General features: G+C 44.4%; 1 protein-coding gene across 4 annotated transcripts in view; it reads left to right on the top strand.

Moving 5' to 3' along the window:
• Positions 1 to 13,783, top strand: part of Smim3 (small integral membrane protein 3) — a 44,759-nt gene extending 30,976 nt beyond the window's left edge. For all 4 annotated transcript variants that reach the window (XM_006525482.3, NM_134133.2, XM_011246797.2 and 1 more), the window contains one exon: positions 12,389 to 13,783. In XM_006525482.3, the coding sequence (XP_006525545.1) occupies positions 12,396 to 12,578 (183 nt within the window). In that variant the 5' untranslated portion in view covers positions 12,389 to 12,395 and the 3' untranslated portion in view covers positions 12,579 to 13,783. The remainder of the gene's footprint in view (positions 1 to 12,388) is intronic.
• The last annotated feature ends 450 nt before the right edge of the window (positions 13,784 to 14,233 follow it).

Genomic DNA, 14,233 nt, shown 5'->3' with positions numbered 1-14,233 from the left:
CACATATATATAGAACCCATTCATTTCATCTCTAGAGAACCATATTGGTTTTCTATGGATTTTAAAGAGATTATCCCAAACTTGGTGTTGAAAGTAACAAGCCTTTTATCTCAGCTTTAAGAGGGCAGGACTCCAAGCTGTCGTAGGTGGCCTTGCACTATAGAGATTCATGGTGCCTTACAGCAGAGTAGTCCTGAATCTGGTAACAACCCGTCTACTCCCTCTGTGCTCTTTCCTGAGTTTGGGTGCAGGGGCTGCACTGTGGATCAGTGGAGGCTGGGGACACCGTGGTTACCTAGTCTCTTCCTTTTTAGCCCGCTGTGGATCTCGGTCACACTTTCCTTTTGCAGAAAGCAGCTTCCTTGATGAGGATGCAAGTTATACTTATCTGTGCTTATAAGGATTACTATTCAAATACAGGCAGACATTGCATGGGTTTAGGAAAATGGCAGAGTTGTTGGTCAGGGGAATCCAGTAGACTCTGAAAACAATATAGGTTATGGCCATTGCCCTTGATCGTCTCCCAGAACTTGAAGATAAGACCCTGTTACTGAAGTCCACATGCTTTGGACACAGGACTTGGAGGAACTGATCTGTAACTGACTTGAAAGTCTTTTTCCAGAGGACTAGCTCTCATAGGGCCTGAAGGTGCTACGTAGGCTGTCAAGAGAGAAAAGCAATGAATAATCCGACCTAGCTATAAATTCCATGAACTATAACAACAACCAGTATGGCCCAATATCCCCGAGGGGAGGCGTGTGCTGGGGAGATGGCTCAGCAGTCAAGGGTTCTTGATGTTCTCCTAGAGGACCTGGGTTTCGCTCCCAGAACCTCCAAGGTCCGATACTCCCTTCTGGTCACTGTGGGCACCTGGCATGCATGTGGTACTCATACATACACACAAAATTAAATGAATCTTTAAAAAAAGATTTTAAAGAGTTGCAATAGTATACCCTTATCTTGGGGTGGCCAACGGGTTCTACTTGGAATTAAGAGCCACTCAATAGGAAGGAATTCATGCCTGGTACTGGAAACTTAGCCAGCTGTCCATGGCTGGAGAGGTCATTGACCCTAGAGGAGATCCTCCTCCTGCCCATTTTCCTAAACCTTCTTTTTAAAGAGCCTGCCTATTGACTGTATTAGGCTCACCAGGACATCTGATTAGGCCAGGAGTCCTCAAAGAGCATTACTTAAATGAGAATGAATAACCTTCTAGGTTTACCTATTTATTGTCTTCATTAACTCTATTTGCATCTGGGACTAGAGCCAGAGGGCTGGAATAGCAAGGACAGAATTGCACACATCAGTGATGCTGATGGAACCTTAGGTCACATTGCTGCGTAATCAGAATACTATTAGCAGATAGAATTCACGGAGATCAACTTAGAATTCTCTATGGGACAATTACCTTGTAGCAACGTCTTATTTATAGTTGTATATATTGTGTTTTCTTGTGTTCTAATGTAATTATTCAGTTATTTTCCCTCTCCTTCCTGCCTTCCCCTCTTTCTTCTTCCCTCTTCCTTCCAATCTCCTCCCCTTTCTTGGTGTGTTCAGGATGAAATAGGCTCCATGCATGTTGAGCAGGCATTCTGCAGCTGAACAGCACCTTATTTTCCTGTTTGAGCTAATATATTGTAGAAAGTCATTACCTTAAGACACCTGTGTCCATAGTTATTTAAAAATTCCTTTGTTTTTTTTTTTTCATTGATTGCGAGAGCTGTGTTGTAACTCCCCATCCTATGAATTTATCCTTATGGGATTTGCCATCCTGATTTTTCCTTGGAAGTCAGCTCTTTGGTTTTCTAACACTGTCTGGGAAAGGGAAAAACAAAGTTCTTTCTGCACTCCCCTCCCCCAATATACTTTTATTATTTTCTTAATGGCTACTCTGAGGATGTCATTTATCTTTGATTAAGCCACATCTGACATCGTTTTCTTGTTTTCTTTCCGAGACAGTGTCAGAAAATCAAAGTGCATTACTTTGGTTTCTTTTGCTGTTCGTTATTGCTGTTGAATATTTTATTTCTGTATTTTTGTCTGGAAATATCCTGCTTCACCATAATCCTTAGGAGTTATTTTTTTTTCACCTATTTAAAGACTCATTCTGTTTTTAAGTGTTGTTGTTTCTGTGAAAAAGTTGGCAATCAGTCAGTTGTTTCTCATTTGAAGAAAACTCTTTTTAAAAATTTCATCAGATTCTTTTTTTTTAAAGATTTATTTATTCCATTTATATAAATACACTGTAGCTATCTTTAGTCACACCAGAAGAGGGCATCGGATCCATTACAGATGGTTGTGAGCCACCATGTGGTTGCTGGGAATTGAACTCAGGACCTCTGGAAGAGCAGTCAGAGCTCTTAACTGCTGAGCTATTTCTCCAGCCCCATCAGATTCCCTATAATGCACCTCATTTTACTTAACTTCATAGGATCTCTAGGGCTTTACTGTATGAACTGATACACTAAATTAGAGAATCGAGAAGTCTCTAATCTAGAGTTGGCTAACTTTACAATACCAGGCACGAATTCCTTCCTATTGAGTAGTTCTTAAGTCCAATTAGACACTGTTGGTTACCCCCAAGGTAAAGGTGCCACTATTACATCACTGGGGATATCCCATAGTGAAATCTAACTTTAGTTTGAGGGGATCTAATGCCCTTTTCTGGCCTCCACAGACACCAGGCATAAATGAGGTACATAGTTAGACCACCATAGATAGAATACAAAGCTAATTTTTAAATGCTGTCTCTGAGATAAGTCAGTTGGCCACTGTGACTCTTTTACCTCCAACAAGTGTGGAGAAGTGAGTTTTCCCTTCAGACTTCTCAAACACACAATTGTAAAACTTGTATTTATGTACCAAATTGTATTTGTTAAAAAAAATACTGTGGCAAGTTTATATAGTGTTTGTATTTGCTTAGCGAATGCAAACATTGACTTAGCCTCGGCCCATATATTAACAAAAGCTTCACAAAATCCTACACTGGATATATTTGTTTCCTGCAGTGAAAACCAGAGAAGTTAACCAGGCAGGGATCTTAAAACTCACAAGTATGAAGAAGGACTTTGCTAAAAGTTTTACTGTTAGTCCTTCTCTGGTCCTTCCCCAGAAGGACCTATGGCCTTTTACTGGGGAAAAGGAAGTAATCTGGGGTCTATTGAATCTTGGTTCAGAATTAACAGTAATTCCAGGAGACCCCAGGAAGCATTGTGGCCATCCAGTTAAAGTAGGGGCTTATGGAGGTCAGGTGATTAATGGAGCTTTGGCTGATGTCTGACTCACAGTAGGTTCAGTGGGTCCCCAGACTCATCCTGAGGTTGTTTCCCTGGTTCCAGAGTGTGCAATTAGGATAAACATACTCCTGTCCTCTGTACTACACTAAAGCTACTTCCAGAATCCACACAGCCCAGCGAACAAGCCCGTGCAGTGTGACCCGTTGTACAAGCTGGCCTAGGTTGGTCCCAACGCTCTCTTCCCAGTGCAGGGTAGGTTCTTACTGCTTTTGTCCAGAAGCCTTCTCTAAGGGATGTATAACCTAAAACCATCAAGAGTTCTGGTTCTGATGAGCAAACAACCTTTTCTAAACCCAACTAGAAAGGCAGGGGAAAATCAGCTCAGAGGCATTAAAAAAGAACAAAATAAGGAGTTACCAGGAGACCGTCTGGGAAAGAACAGAGATCAAAGGAGGTGAGCTTGGCATTAGGGCCACATTTTCCCTTATGGAACATGGAGGCTGAGAAGTGCTTCTGGCAGAGTGGGAGGGAAAGGGAGCAGGGAGCCAAGACTGCCTAGACAGACAGGGGGCCGGGCCCTGGGACTGGAACCCGAGCCCTTGGGGCTAGGAGTGAGCTGGGAATCCAGCAGGCCTCCTAGCCATCATGGCCTCTGTGAGTTAGAATAGTTCCTAAAATCAAATTCCTGTTCATCTGGATTTCAAGCATCTCCAGGTAACTGGCCCAAACAAATGCATCTTCTTGGGGGCAAGAGCATCCAACGTGGTAAGCTTAAGTGTCCAACCTAAAGCCAAAATGGCCAGAAAGGCAAAAGAGACAGTCCAGCAAGAACAAAGCTACCAACACAACAGAAAATAAACAGCCGTCCGAGGCATGGCAGCATGCCTGTCAGCCAGCACTTGGGAGACAAAGGCAGGTATTCAAGACTGGTTTTGCCTGCCTGCACTCCAGGCTGGCCTGGGCTCCATGAAACATACTAATAATACTTTCCACTATGCTCTTATAAATTCAAGTTTGTAAGTTTGCCAGAGAACATGAAAGAGAAAGAGCATACTAGATTTTCTTATAGAACCAAATCAAAATACTGGAAGCACACTGGACACAGATGCAGAGGTGAAAGACTGAACATGCACCCAAACCAGGTCAGGTTAGGTCAGCCCTTCTGTATTCTTACCTGGGTGTATTGGGAATATGTTTAAATGCAAATTGTCCAAATGTAATGGTTGCTAAAGAAAAGAGAAACTCACTCCGCTGTCCATTGTGTGTGTAGCTTGATGCAAGTAGGAGGTTGAAAATAGGTTGTCAGGTGCATTGCTGGAGAGGGGTGTTGGACGGGGAGTGCAGGTAGGGGTCTCAGGCTACCAGGTGCGTTATCAGAAGAGGGGTGTTGTGCAGAGTCCCAATCAGTACTGATTCCCATGCTCGCCTGTTTCACCTCCCTTCCCGGGTTTCTGAAACATTGTAGGCTGATTTTTTTCCAGCCTCTCTCTTTGGAGTGCTGGAATAGCACGTGCAGCTATGCCTGACGGTTAAAGCCATTTCTTGAGTGCACAGTTCTGGAATGCATGTTGAAGTTTATCGTTTGTTCGTGAGGTAAATCAAGTTTGCTGGTTCAAAATAACAACAGTTGAGACTGACTGCTGTTTACTGTGTGTAGTCATAGAAACTTCATATTTTTATCAATTGTAGGATTACATTTATGACGTAAATGGTTTGGGCTGAATTCCAACGAGAACCATTAATCAGAAATTACAAGCTGTTTGTCTGTAAAGTAGGTGATAAGGAAATTGATCTATTACTATTCATTAGATGTGCCAAGATACACATTTATATGTAGTCATAAGGAACCCGTGCACCCAGATGTTAAAGTGAGGTCAGACAGAAGCCAGCCACAGAGGCCGAGGGCCTGCTTTTCTTCAAGTTTTTCTAGCATGCACTTAAGGACGCTGAGCGTGACCTGTTTAGCTCTTTTCCAGGGGAAAACATTTTCTTTCATTGTATTCAGAGCCAGTTACCCGGGGAGAAACAGGCTGCTGAAGGATCCCACGCTCAAGGACAGAGAGGACTGAAATGGACCCCGACCCCTGCCCGTGTGGTGCCCGTGTGGTGCCCGTGTGGTGCCTGCCTCCAACAGTGGCTCAGGAAGAACATGGCAGAGTTTTTATTAGAAGGGGGAAAACTTTAATTTTAGATCATGTAAATTTTGTGTTCTGTTTTAGTGTTACTCTTAATTTATACTGTGCCTGATAAGGGAATGGGGACCTCTGTTGTTTAGGGTCTCGAGGTCATGGAGGCTATTGATTCAACTCAGCGGCGGAGGGGCAGGAACTCACGTCCTATCCGTTTTTTCTGTCTTTTACCGAAGTATCTTCTCTGATCTGTTTCCACACTTCAGTTTTCCTTTGGTTCTGTTTCTTTGTTGTTGTTTGGAGATAGTGTTTCCTGTAATCCAGGCTGGCTTTTCACTCATTTGTTGCAGTAGGGATGACCAGGAACACCTGATTCTCCCATCTCTCTACCTCCCCAGTGTTTGGTTACGGGCGGTCTCCTCTGTGCCCAGTTTATGCAGTGCCGGGATCAAATAGGGCTTTGTTCATGCAAGATAAGCACTTCAGCTGAGCTTTGTCCCCAGCCCACACTTAGAGTTTTAAAAACAGTCTCATTTGTGCTGGGGAGATGGGTCATTGGTTAAGTGATTGCCACAAAAGGGTGAGGGTCTGGGTTCAGATCTCTAGCACCCAGGTAAAAAAAAGTTGGGTGTGGCATCACGTGCCTGTAATCCCAGAGCCATGAGGTAGATACAGGAGGAGCCGGGAGCTTGCTGGCCAGGCAGTCTAGTCAAAATCGTGAGCTCCAGTTTTCGTGAGAACTTGTTTCATAAAAGTAATGTGGAGACAGATAGAAGAGGACATAGGACATGGCTTCTTGCTTCTACGTGCACGCATGAAGGCTCATGTATACTGCCCCCACATATACATGTATGTGTGTCCATGTATTTGCCGCACACAAAACCCATAATTTCATTTACACCAGAGTAGTACTGTATGGTCTTGGATCCAGGTTAATAATAATAATAATAATAATAAAAGCTTATTTACGTATTTGCTTAGTTTTGTAGGAGCAGGGGTATGGTTAAAGTACGTGTTTGACTGAGTGTACAGTACAGGCATGGATTCTCTTCCATGGGGTAGGCTTTAATGCTCACTTCAGAAGGGGTAGGAGGGAAAGTGTTAAAGACCTCCTACTTCACACCCTCTGTGAAACAGGACCAACTCCAGCTTTCGTATTCCGTGATTTCCTGTAGTGGATGAGCCCCAAAGCCTGCTTGACTGTAAGTGACAGATTTGGCTTAGGAAAAGCCAGCCAGGAGGTTGTATTCCTGGCATTTGATGTTCCAGAGACTGTTTGATGTTAACGGGCTTACTGGAAGACTTCTGTGGGCTTCCTCTGGCCTAAGGCAGGCTGGCTGTTGATGCAATCAGGAGACCACAGAGTGATTTCTTCCGCCCCCGTGCGTCTTGAGCTGTGTATGTCTCCTGTGACTCAGGCTTCTGTGACTCCATCTCTACGGCTGAGTCAAGTAGCCTGTGCTTCTCCCTTCTCGGCAGGCCCCATCCTGACAGTCTTGGTGCTGGGCCCCTTGCCAGAGGCTGCCGCATCGTCAAATCTGAGCAGCGTCTGGCTGCAGTGCCCCCAGGCACCAGTTCTCAAATCCTACTGCTAGAAAAGGTCTGAGGTCCTGGAGCCTGTTGAGTCCAGGGCCTTCCAAACCTGGCTGTGTATTCAGGTCAGCTGGGTGACAGGACCAGCTGTCTCCCAGACATTCTTCACTCTCTCAATAAGTCAGGGTTAAGGCCCAGAAAGCAGTGTTGTTGTACCCCAAGGTCATTCTTACTGTCCGTAGTGTATAACATTTGTCGATTCCTGATCTAGTCTCATATCTTAATTTTATTTAAAAATCATACCTGTAGTCATCCTTTTCCAACAATAAAGAACCTCCCCTCCAATTCTATTTTCCCTCTATTCAGTCAAGATAAAGCTCATGTTCAGAAAGCTCAAATGGCCTAATAGCACATGAAAATGAAAAAACACAAGCATCTTGTATTGTTGATGAACTCTACCAAAAGGTGACCACTGTTAACCCTTTCTTTGGGTTGATTACTCTCACAGACATTCTCCATGTCCATGTCCTTACTTTGCTAACTACCCAACTTACAAAAAACAGACCAAGCACTCATACACATAAAATAAAAATGCAAGTCTTAAAAAATACATCCGAGTTTCAGATTATTTCCTCCTTCTCCTTCCTTATCTCTCCACCCCCTCCCCCTTTCTTCCTCTCCCTCCCCCCCCCCCCCCCCCCCAGATAATGTCTCTGTGTCACTTAGGCTGGCCTCAAACTTGGGTTCCTCTTGTGTCAGTCTCACTTTCAAAGGCTCCACATGAAAACACCATAGCTGGATTAACTTCAAGCCCTCTGGATATCTTGAAATGGAGATTAGATTAACACAGGGATCCTGGAGGACACACTCTACCTAGGTCTAAACCCTAGCATATGGCTTTTCCTCATTTAATCTTATTGTTAATGCTATGGCAGAGGCATGTCTGCATGTCTATGTTGGGTACTGTACCGGTCCTGGGCATCATGGGTAGTACCTCAGAGTGCTAACAGGGACCACTGAGTGAAAGGTATTAGGAATGAAAAGCCATTGGTTAGGGAAGGGAAATGTGAGTGGGATGGTCTTCCCACTCTGCCTCACCCACTGGCTCCCTTTCTGTCTAAGCACTGACATTTCACTCCCAGCATTCCTCTTTCTGCTTTCATATCACAGGGCTAACAGTTAACATGTTCTATCATCACCTTCACCCTTAGAGCCTCTTTTTACCCCTTCCACAGCTTCCTTTCTGGTTTTCTACATATACTTACTTCCACACACATGCTAATGTAGGAAAATTGGAAGCTAGGATCTTCATACTGAGAGAATGTATACTGAGAACATACGATGTCTTTCTGAGCCTTGGTTAACCCACTTAGTGTAATATCTTCTGGTTTCATATTTATTCCAGCTCATACCATAATTTTGTTTGTTTTGAAAATATTGAATGCAATTCCAATGTGCACTGTTTAATTATTAATCATTTATTTTTTTTTTTTTTAACAAGTGTTTTTTTTTTTTTTTTTAAGATTTATTTATTTATTTATTACATGTAAGTACACTGTAGCTGTCTTCAGACCCTCCAGAAGAGGGAGTCAGATCTCATTACGGATGGTTGTGAGCCACCATGTGGTTGCTGGGATTTGAACTTCGGACCTTCGGAAGAGCAGTCGGGTGCTCTTACCCACTGAGCCATCTCACCAGCCCCTATTAATCATTTATTAGATGATGGACATTTAGGCTGGTGCCATTTCCTTGTTATTGTGAGTGTGGCAGAGCAACAGACATGGATGATGTGCAAGAATCTTTGTGGTTGGATTCAGAGTCCTTGGTACATATGCCCTAGAGTGGTAGAGCTGGGTCACATGGTAGGTTGCTTTTTTTTTTTTTTCTGACAGCATATCACTGTGTATCACTGGCTGGCCTGGGTTCGTTATGTAGATCAAGCTGGTCTCTATTTGTTTATTTGCACCTTAATTCTTTAATTTGCCTCTTATCTATCTATCTATCTATCTATCTATCTATCTATCTATCTATGTATCTATCTATGTATCTTTATATATATGTATCTAGGTATGTATGAATATTTTTTAAAAAGATTTATTTATTTGTATTTATGAGTACACTGTAGCTGTCTTCAGACACACCACTAGAGGGCATCGGATCTCATTACAGATGGTTGTAAGCCACTATGTGGTTCCTGGGATTTGAACTCAGGACCTCTAGAAGAGCAGTCAGTGCTCTTAACCCCTGAGCCATCTCTCCAGCCTCAGCATGTATGAATCTATCTGTCTGTCTGTCTGTCTGTCTGTCTGTCTGTCTGTCTGTCTGTCTATCTGTTGTAAAAGCCTCAAGGCTGGTTTCCATGGTGGCCACACAAGTTTAGACTCCTACCAACAGTGAGTAAGGACTCTCCCACACATCCTCATCCTCCCAGCATTGGCTCTCCCTCCCCCTCCCCACCTCTCTGTCCCTCCCCACCAACCTGTTCTAACTGGGATAAGAAGGAAGGCATCCCAAAGTAGAGATAGTTTGTCCTTCCCTGATGCGTACTGATATTTACCACTTAAAAATATTTATTGGCCATCACACCTTCCCTTTAAGAACTCTGTCCAGTCCCACAGGCCATTTCTGACTGTTTTTCTTGATGTTTACTTTTCCTCTTGAGTTCTTTATGTATTCTAGTTATTAACCCTTTGTCAAATTCATGCCTGGCAAGGGTTTCCCCCCATTCTGTAGGCTGTTATTCTCCTAAGTTTCCACTGCTGAAGCCCCACGAGGTCTCGGTTGTCAATTGTTGCCCTCCCTTCCTTATCATTAGCATGTTTTGACAGAAAGAGTATGCTCGGAATCTCTCAGACATTTAACTTACTATATTGTCTTTGGGAATAGTATTTCATGCAGCTGTTTTTGACGGTTGCCTTGATATTGTTAGTATTGGGCAAAAATTAATGTAGACTAGGAGAAGATGCCTGTCTAGTCATATCCAAAAGTTGAAAAAGTCTCACAGGGGCTAGAGAGATGGCTCAGCAGTTGATCACATACTGATCTTCCAGAGGACCAGAGTTTGCTTCCCTGAACGAACATCCGGGACGATTCCACACCTCTGGCACCTTAGGGCACCTGCACTCATAGGCACATACCCATACCCATGCACAGCGCTCCACAGGTTCACACACACAATAACTTGTTAGGACAGAAATCCTTATTAAATTGTTTGAGCCTAACTACTTAGTACATGGAACTGCAAGATACTTCTTTGGCGTGCTATGCTTTGGGACAAAAAGAAAAGCTATCAAGACACTAAGAACATTATGAACCAAGTCTGAGAACAACTGATTAGTATCCTTATCCATCTGAATTCAGTTATTTATTTATTTTTGACAGGGTCTTGCTAATGTAGCCCAGGCTGGTCTTAAACTCCTGATCTTTTTTTGCCTTATCATCTGGTATGGAGATGTTAAGCGTTTTCTTTTTTAAACTGAAAGGGGTACCAAATGGACTTCGGTTTAAGCAGAAGCTAGAAATTACTGGCTCGTATGCTTGGCATGTCTAGGGTTGCAGATGGCGTTAGACTTGGCAGGGTTCAGGCGCTCACTATCAGGTGATATCAGGTGATTACTACCAAGGCTCTACCTGTGTTTAACTCTAAGACAGATGCTCTTCCTGTGAACAAAGCAGCCCTGCCCTTTCCAGATATACAGCCTTTCAGTGTAGCCACCCTGGCCCTTTCGCAAGAGCTTGGGCATAAAAGTACTGGAGAAGAATTTGGTGGACCAGTCTGGATCACTTGCATATCCCCAAATGTGGCTCTGAAGATTTGCTATGCCACCCCTAAGCCAAATCTCCATTCCTGTCCTTAGGTGGATATCCCAACAAACTCACAGGAGTAAATACATAGGCAGACTTTCTTTGGGAAAAGGGGAGTTGTCTTCTCCGGAGATCTAGGGAGCTGCCTCATTTGGTAGAGTGCTTGCCACAAACAGAAGGACCGGAGTCCAATCCCCAGTATCTGTGTAAAAGCTGGGTGTGGTGGCTCATGCTTGTCATCCCAGAGCCAGGGAGCCAGAGGCAGGCAGATCCCTGGAGCTTGCTAGCTGGCCTGCCAAGCTGATTCTGAAAGCCCTCGGTCCCAGTGAGAGACCCTAACCCAGAAACCAAGTTGTAGGCTGGTAGAGTGGAGCTGGTCAGAATGATTACAGATGTGCAGTTGGCCATCTTTACCACAGTGACCGGTGTGCCACCTTCCTTGCTTGTGTTTCTCTGTTACCGCGTGGCTGTCAACAATTCCAGAAGCAGGAATGAAGGTGCTGCTTTTTCTGCCCCAGGGACCCAGAACATAGCACACTACGTTCTGTCAAGATGGAGGCTGCGAGGGGCCCATCACAGTATACAAGTCCTGGTGTCACCTGGATTTTACCAAACACCTTGTCTTCCTTAACCTGAGGGACAAGAAGATACCTTGAATAGGGCCCGGTATAGGGGCTTCTTTTCTACTTCTTGCCCAATAAAAAAAATATGGCCATGTATTTAAAAAAAAACACCCCAAGAGAGGATGCACCTAATCCCACAGAGACTTGATGCACCAGGGTGGGCGGGTATGTGGGGTGCAGGTAACCCTCTCAGGGGAGAAGGGGAGGGGGATGGGGGATGGGGAAAGGACTGTGTGAAGTGGGTATCAGGAAGGGGGCAGCGATCAGGAAGTAAAATGAATAAGTAAATAAATTAATGAAAAAAAAAACCCATCCCAAATCAAGATGGGCAACACCAGAGGAATGACATTCAGGGTTGTCCTATGTCCTCCACACATAGAACATACATGTTCATGTGCATTTGTACACATATGCTCTCTGCTCCCCTCCCCCCCAAAAAAAAGAATAAGCAAAGATCAAAAACAGTGAATTATTGTTTTATAGATGAGGGAAGCAGACTGGTAAGAATGAGAGTTCCATCCATCTGGGTTTATTGCCTAGGCCAAATTAGTGACATCTACATGGCTTTGATAGCCATTATAAAATGGAAATAACTGAAGATAAAGGCCAGGAAACAAAACATGAACAGTCATTGGAATCCCTTCTCATTAGGTTGGTGGTTGATGTGAGGGTAGAATGAGCTAATAGACATAAAGTGCCTTGAATAGGGACAGGAGAGGTGGCTCTGTGGTTAAGAGCACTTGCTGCTCTTGCAGAGGACACAACACACAGGTCAGGTGGCCCATAACCAATTATAACGCCAGCTGCAGGGGACCTGATAGCCCCTTTTGGTCTCTGCAGACACACTCCTATGAGCACAGGTGTGTGTACTCGTGTGCACGCACACACATGTGAAATAAAAATAAAGATTAAAAAAGTGTTTTAAGTGTTTTGCATATGATCGGTAATAAGATGCCTCAGCACATGAAACCGTCATCACCACTAAAGATCCCAGCAAGTCTGATTCCCAGGAGGGAGGCTGAGAGGGTGCACACAACTGACTTTCCTTTCCTGTCCATTTCAGGGCCAACATGGACGCTATCACCCAATCCCCTGTGGATGCCGTGCTTCCCAAGCACATCCTGGATATCTGGGCCATAGTCCTCATCATCCTGGCTACCATTGTCATCATGACCTCCTTGTTTCTGTGCCCGGCCACTGCGGTCATCATCTATCGAATGCGGACTCACCCAGTTCTCAACGGGGCTGCCTGAGAGAGACCCTTGAAGGCGGGATGGCGTGTGATAAGGGCAGAGGTCTTGCCCCTATCCTGATTTCAGAAAGACAGCGGGGAGACTCAGGACCTGGATTTGTGCTTTAATTTTGATTCTGCTGTTGGGCTACAGTGTAGATGTCATCAAGGGACCTAACTCTGAGTCCCAGGCTCTCCTTAGCTTTCAGCCGTGGGTCACGACCCCTGCCTTCCTACCTCACAGGGTTGTGGGAACCACGTGACAGCGGAGGTAAAAGCTGTTTGAGAGCAGTGAAGCCACACAGACCTTGTGCAGTGAGAAGCTTTGAAGAATCAAAGACCCCTGAAGCTGCTGCCGGTACAGGAGGCGAGGGCGGCTGGGAAAGAGGAACTTTGGCCAGTGCCCCTCATGCCGAGCCAAGCAAAATGGTGCACCCCAGCCCCAGCAAATCAGAGTTTTGTTTTTGTTTTTGTTTTCAAGTGACACTCTTTCCATTTTTCTTAGTTTGGGAGAAAGAGCGAGTATGGCAGGCGAGAGAGATGAGTAAAAGTTTCAGAAGCGTCTCAGCCAATCCCTGCTCCTGAAGGAGAGCTTTGCCCTTATGCACCAGGCAAGATGGCCTGCTTTCAGCACTGGGCCGCACATCTCTGTTAGCGCTGACTCTCAGCCGGGTTAGAAATGCAGGACGGCTGAGTTTTCTGCCCCGCATTTCAGCTCCTTTATGTGCCCTACAGTAGAGGATTTCCCCTGTCTGAGCTTTGTGGCATTTAGCTTCAAGCTTTTGTTATTACTCTTTTGCGGCACCAGAGATGGAACTTTGGCCTCCTTTACGCTGGGAAAGGATCCCACCACTGAGCTACAACCCAGCCCTTCTAGCCCCCACAGCTGTCTGAAGTACTTATTATTTTAAGAGATTTCCCAGGACTTTTGAACCCGACTTAAGACAACGACGGTTATTTTAGATGCTATGATTTATATTTATATAGAGATATTTCTAGACTATTAAAGCTCGCCCTTTGATACTGGAATCAGGGGCATCTTGGGATTTATTGTTATGTAAGAAGATAGCATAGATTTTGGGATAGTATTATGTCAGACGTTGCTTACTCTGATCTTCATTGATGTATGCATCCCGTTTCCAATAAATGCCACACTGAGAGTGTCTGAAGCTTTTCTTTGAAGAACACCTACTGAACTTTGAACTTAGATAAAAAGATTCAACTCAACTGTGTTTTGTTTGTTTGTTTCTTTGTTTTCAGTTCTGGTATCCTCCATTCAGGGCTTTGTTTATGCTAGGCAACCATTAGACCACAGAGCTCTGGGTCCTTCCCTCAGACTGCAGTTGGCAGTCTTCTCTAGTTCTTTAGAAGGATTTTATGGTTGGAGTTAGGGTTTGGAAGATATGAAATATGGCTAACATGCTGCTGTAGTTGACAGGACCAGACGACACAGTGACGTACTAAGTCTAGAGTCCGGAGGATGCTCAGTAATTGGCAGAGAAGGAAGAGATGGAAGTGAGGAGATTGAAAGGTTCATACGGTAAGAGGGGAGCATACAGTCACATAGGCCTGAGCAGGGTGTTAGGAAGCCAAAGTGGGGACAACAAAAAACCTTCCTAAGGATAGCACTGTAGGAAACAGACAAAAGTTAAAGGAGGGGTTTTGGGGAGACTGCCA

Source organism: Mus musculus, chromosome 18, assembly GCF_000001635.26.
Source record: "Mus musculus strain C57BL/6J chromosome 18, GRCm38.p6 C57BL/6J".
NCBI classification, from domain to species: Eukaryota; Metazoa; Chordata; class Mammalia; order Rodentia; family Muridae; genus Mus; species Mus musculus.
Note: the sequence above shows the minus strand (reverse complement) of the source record. Positions and strands in the feature narration are given on the sequence as shown.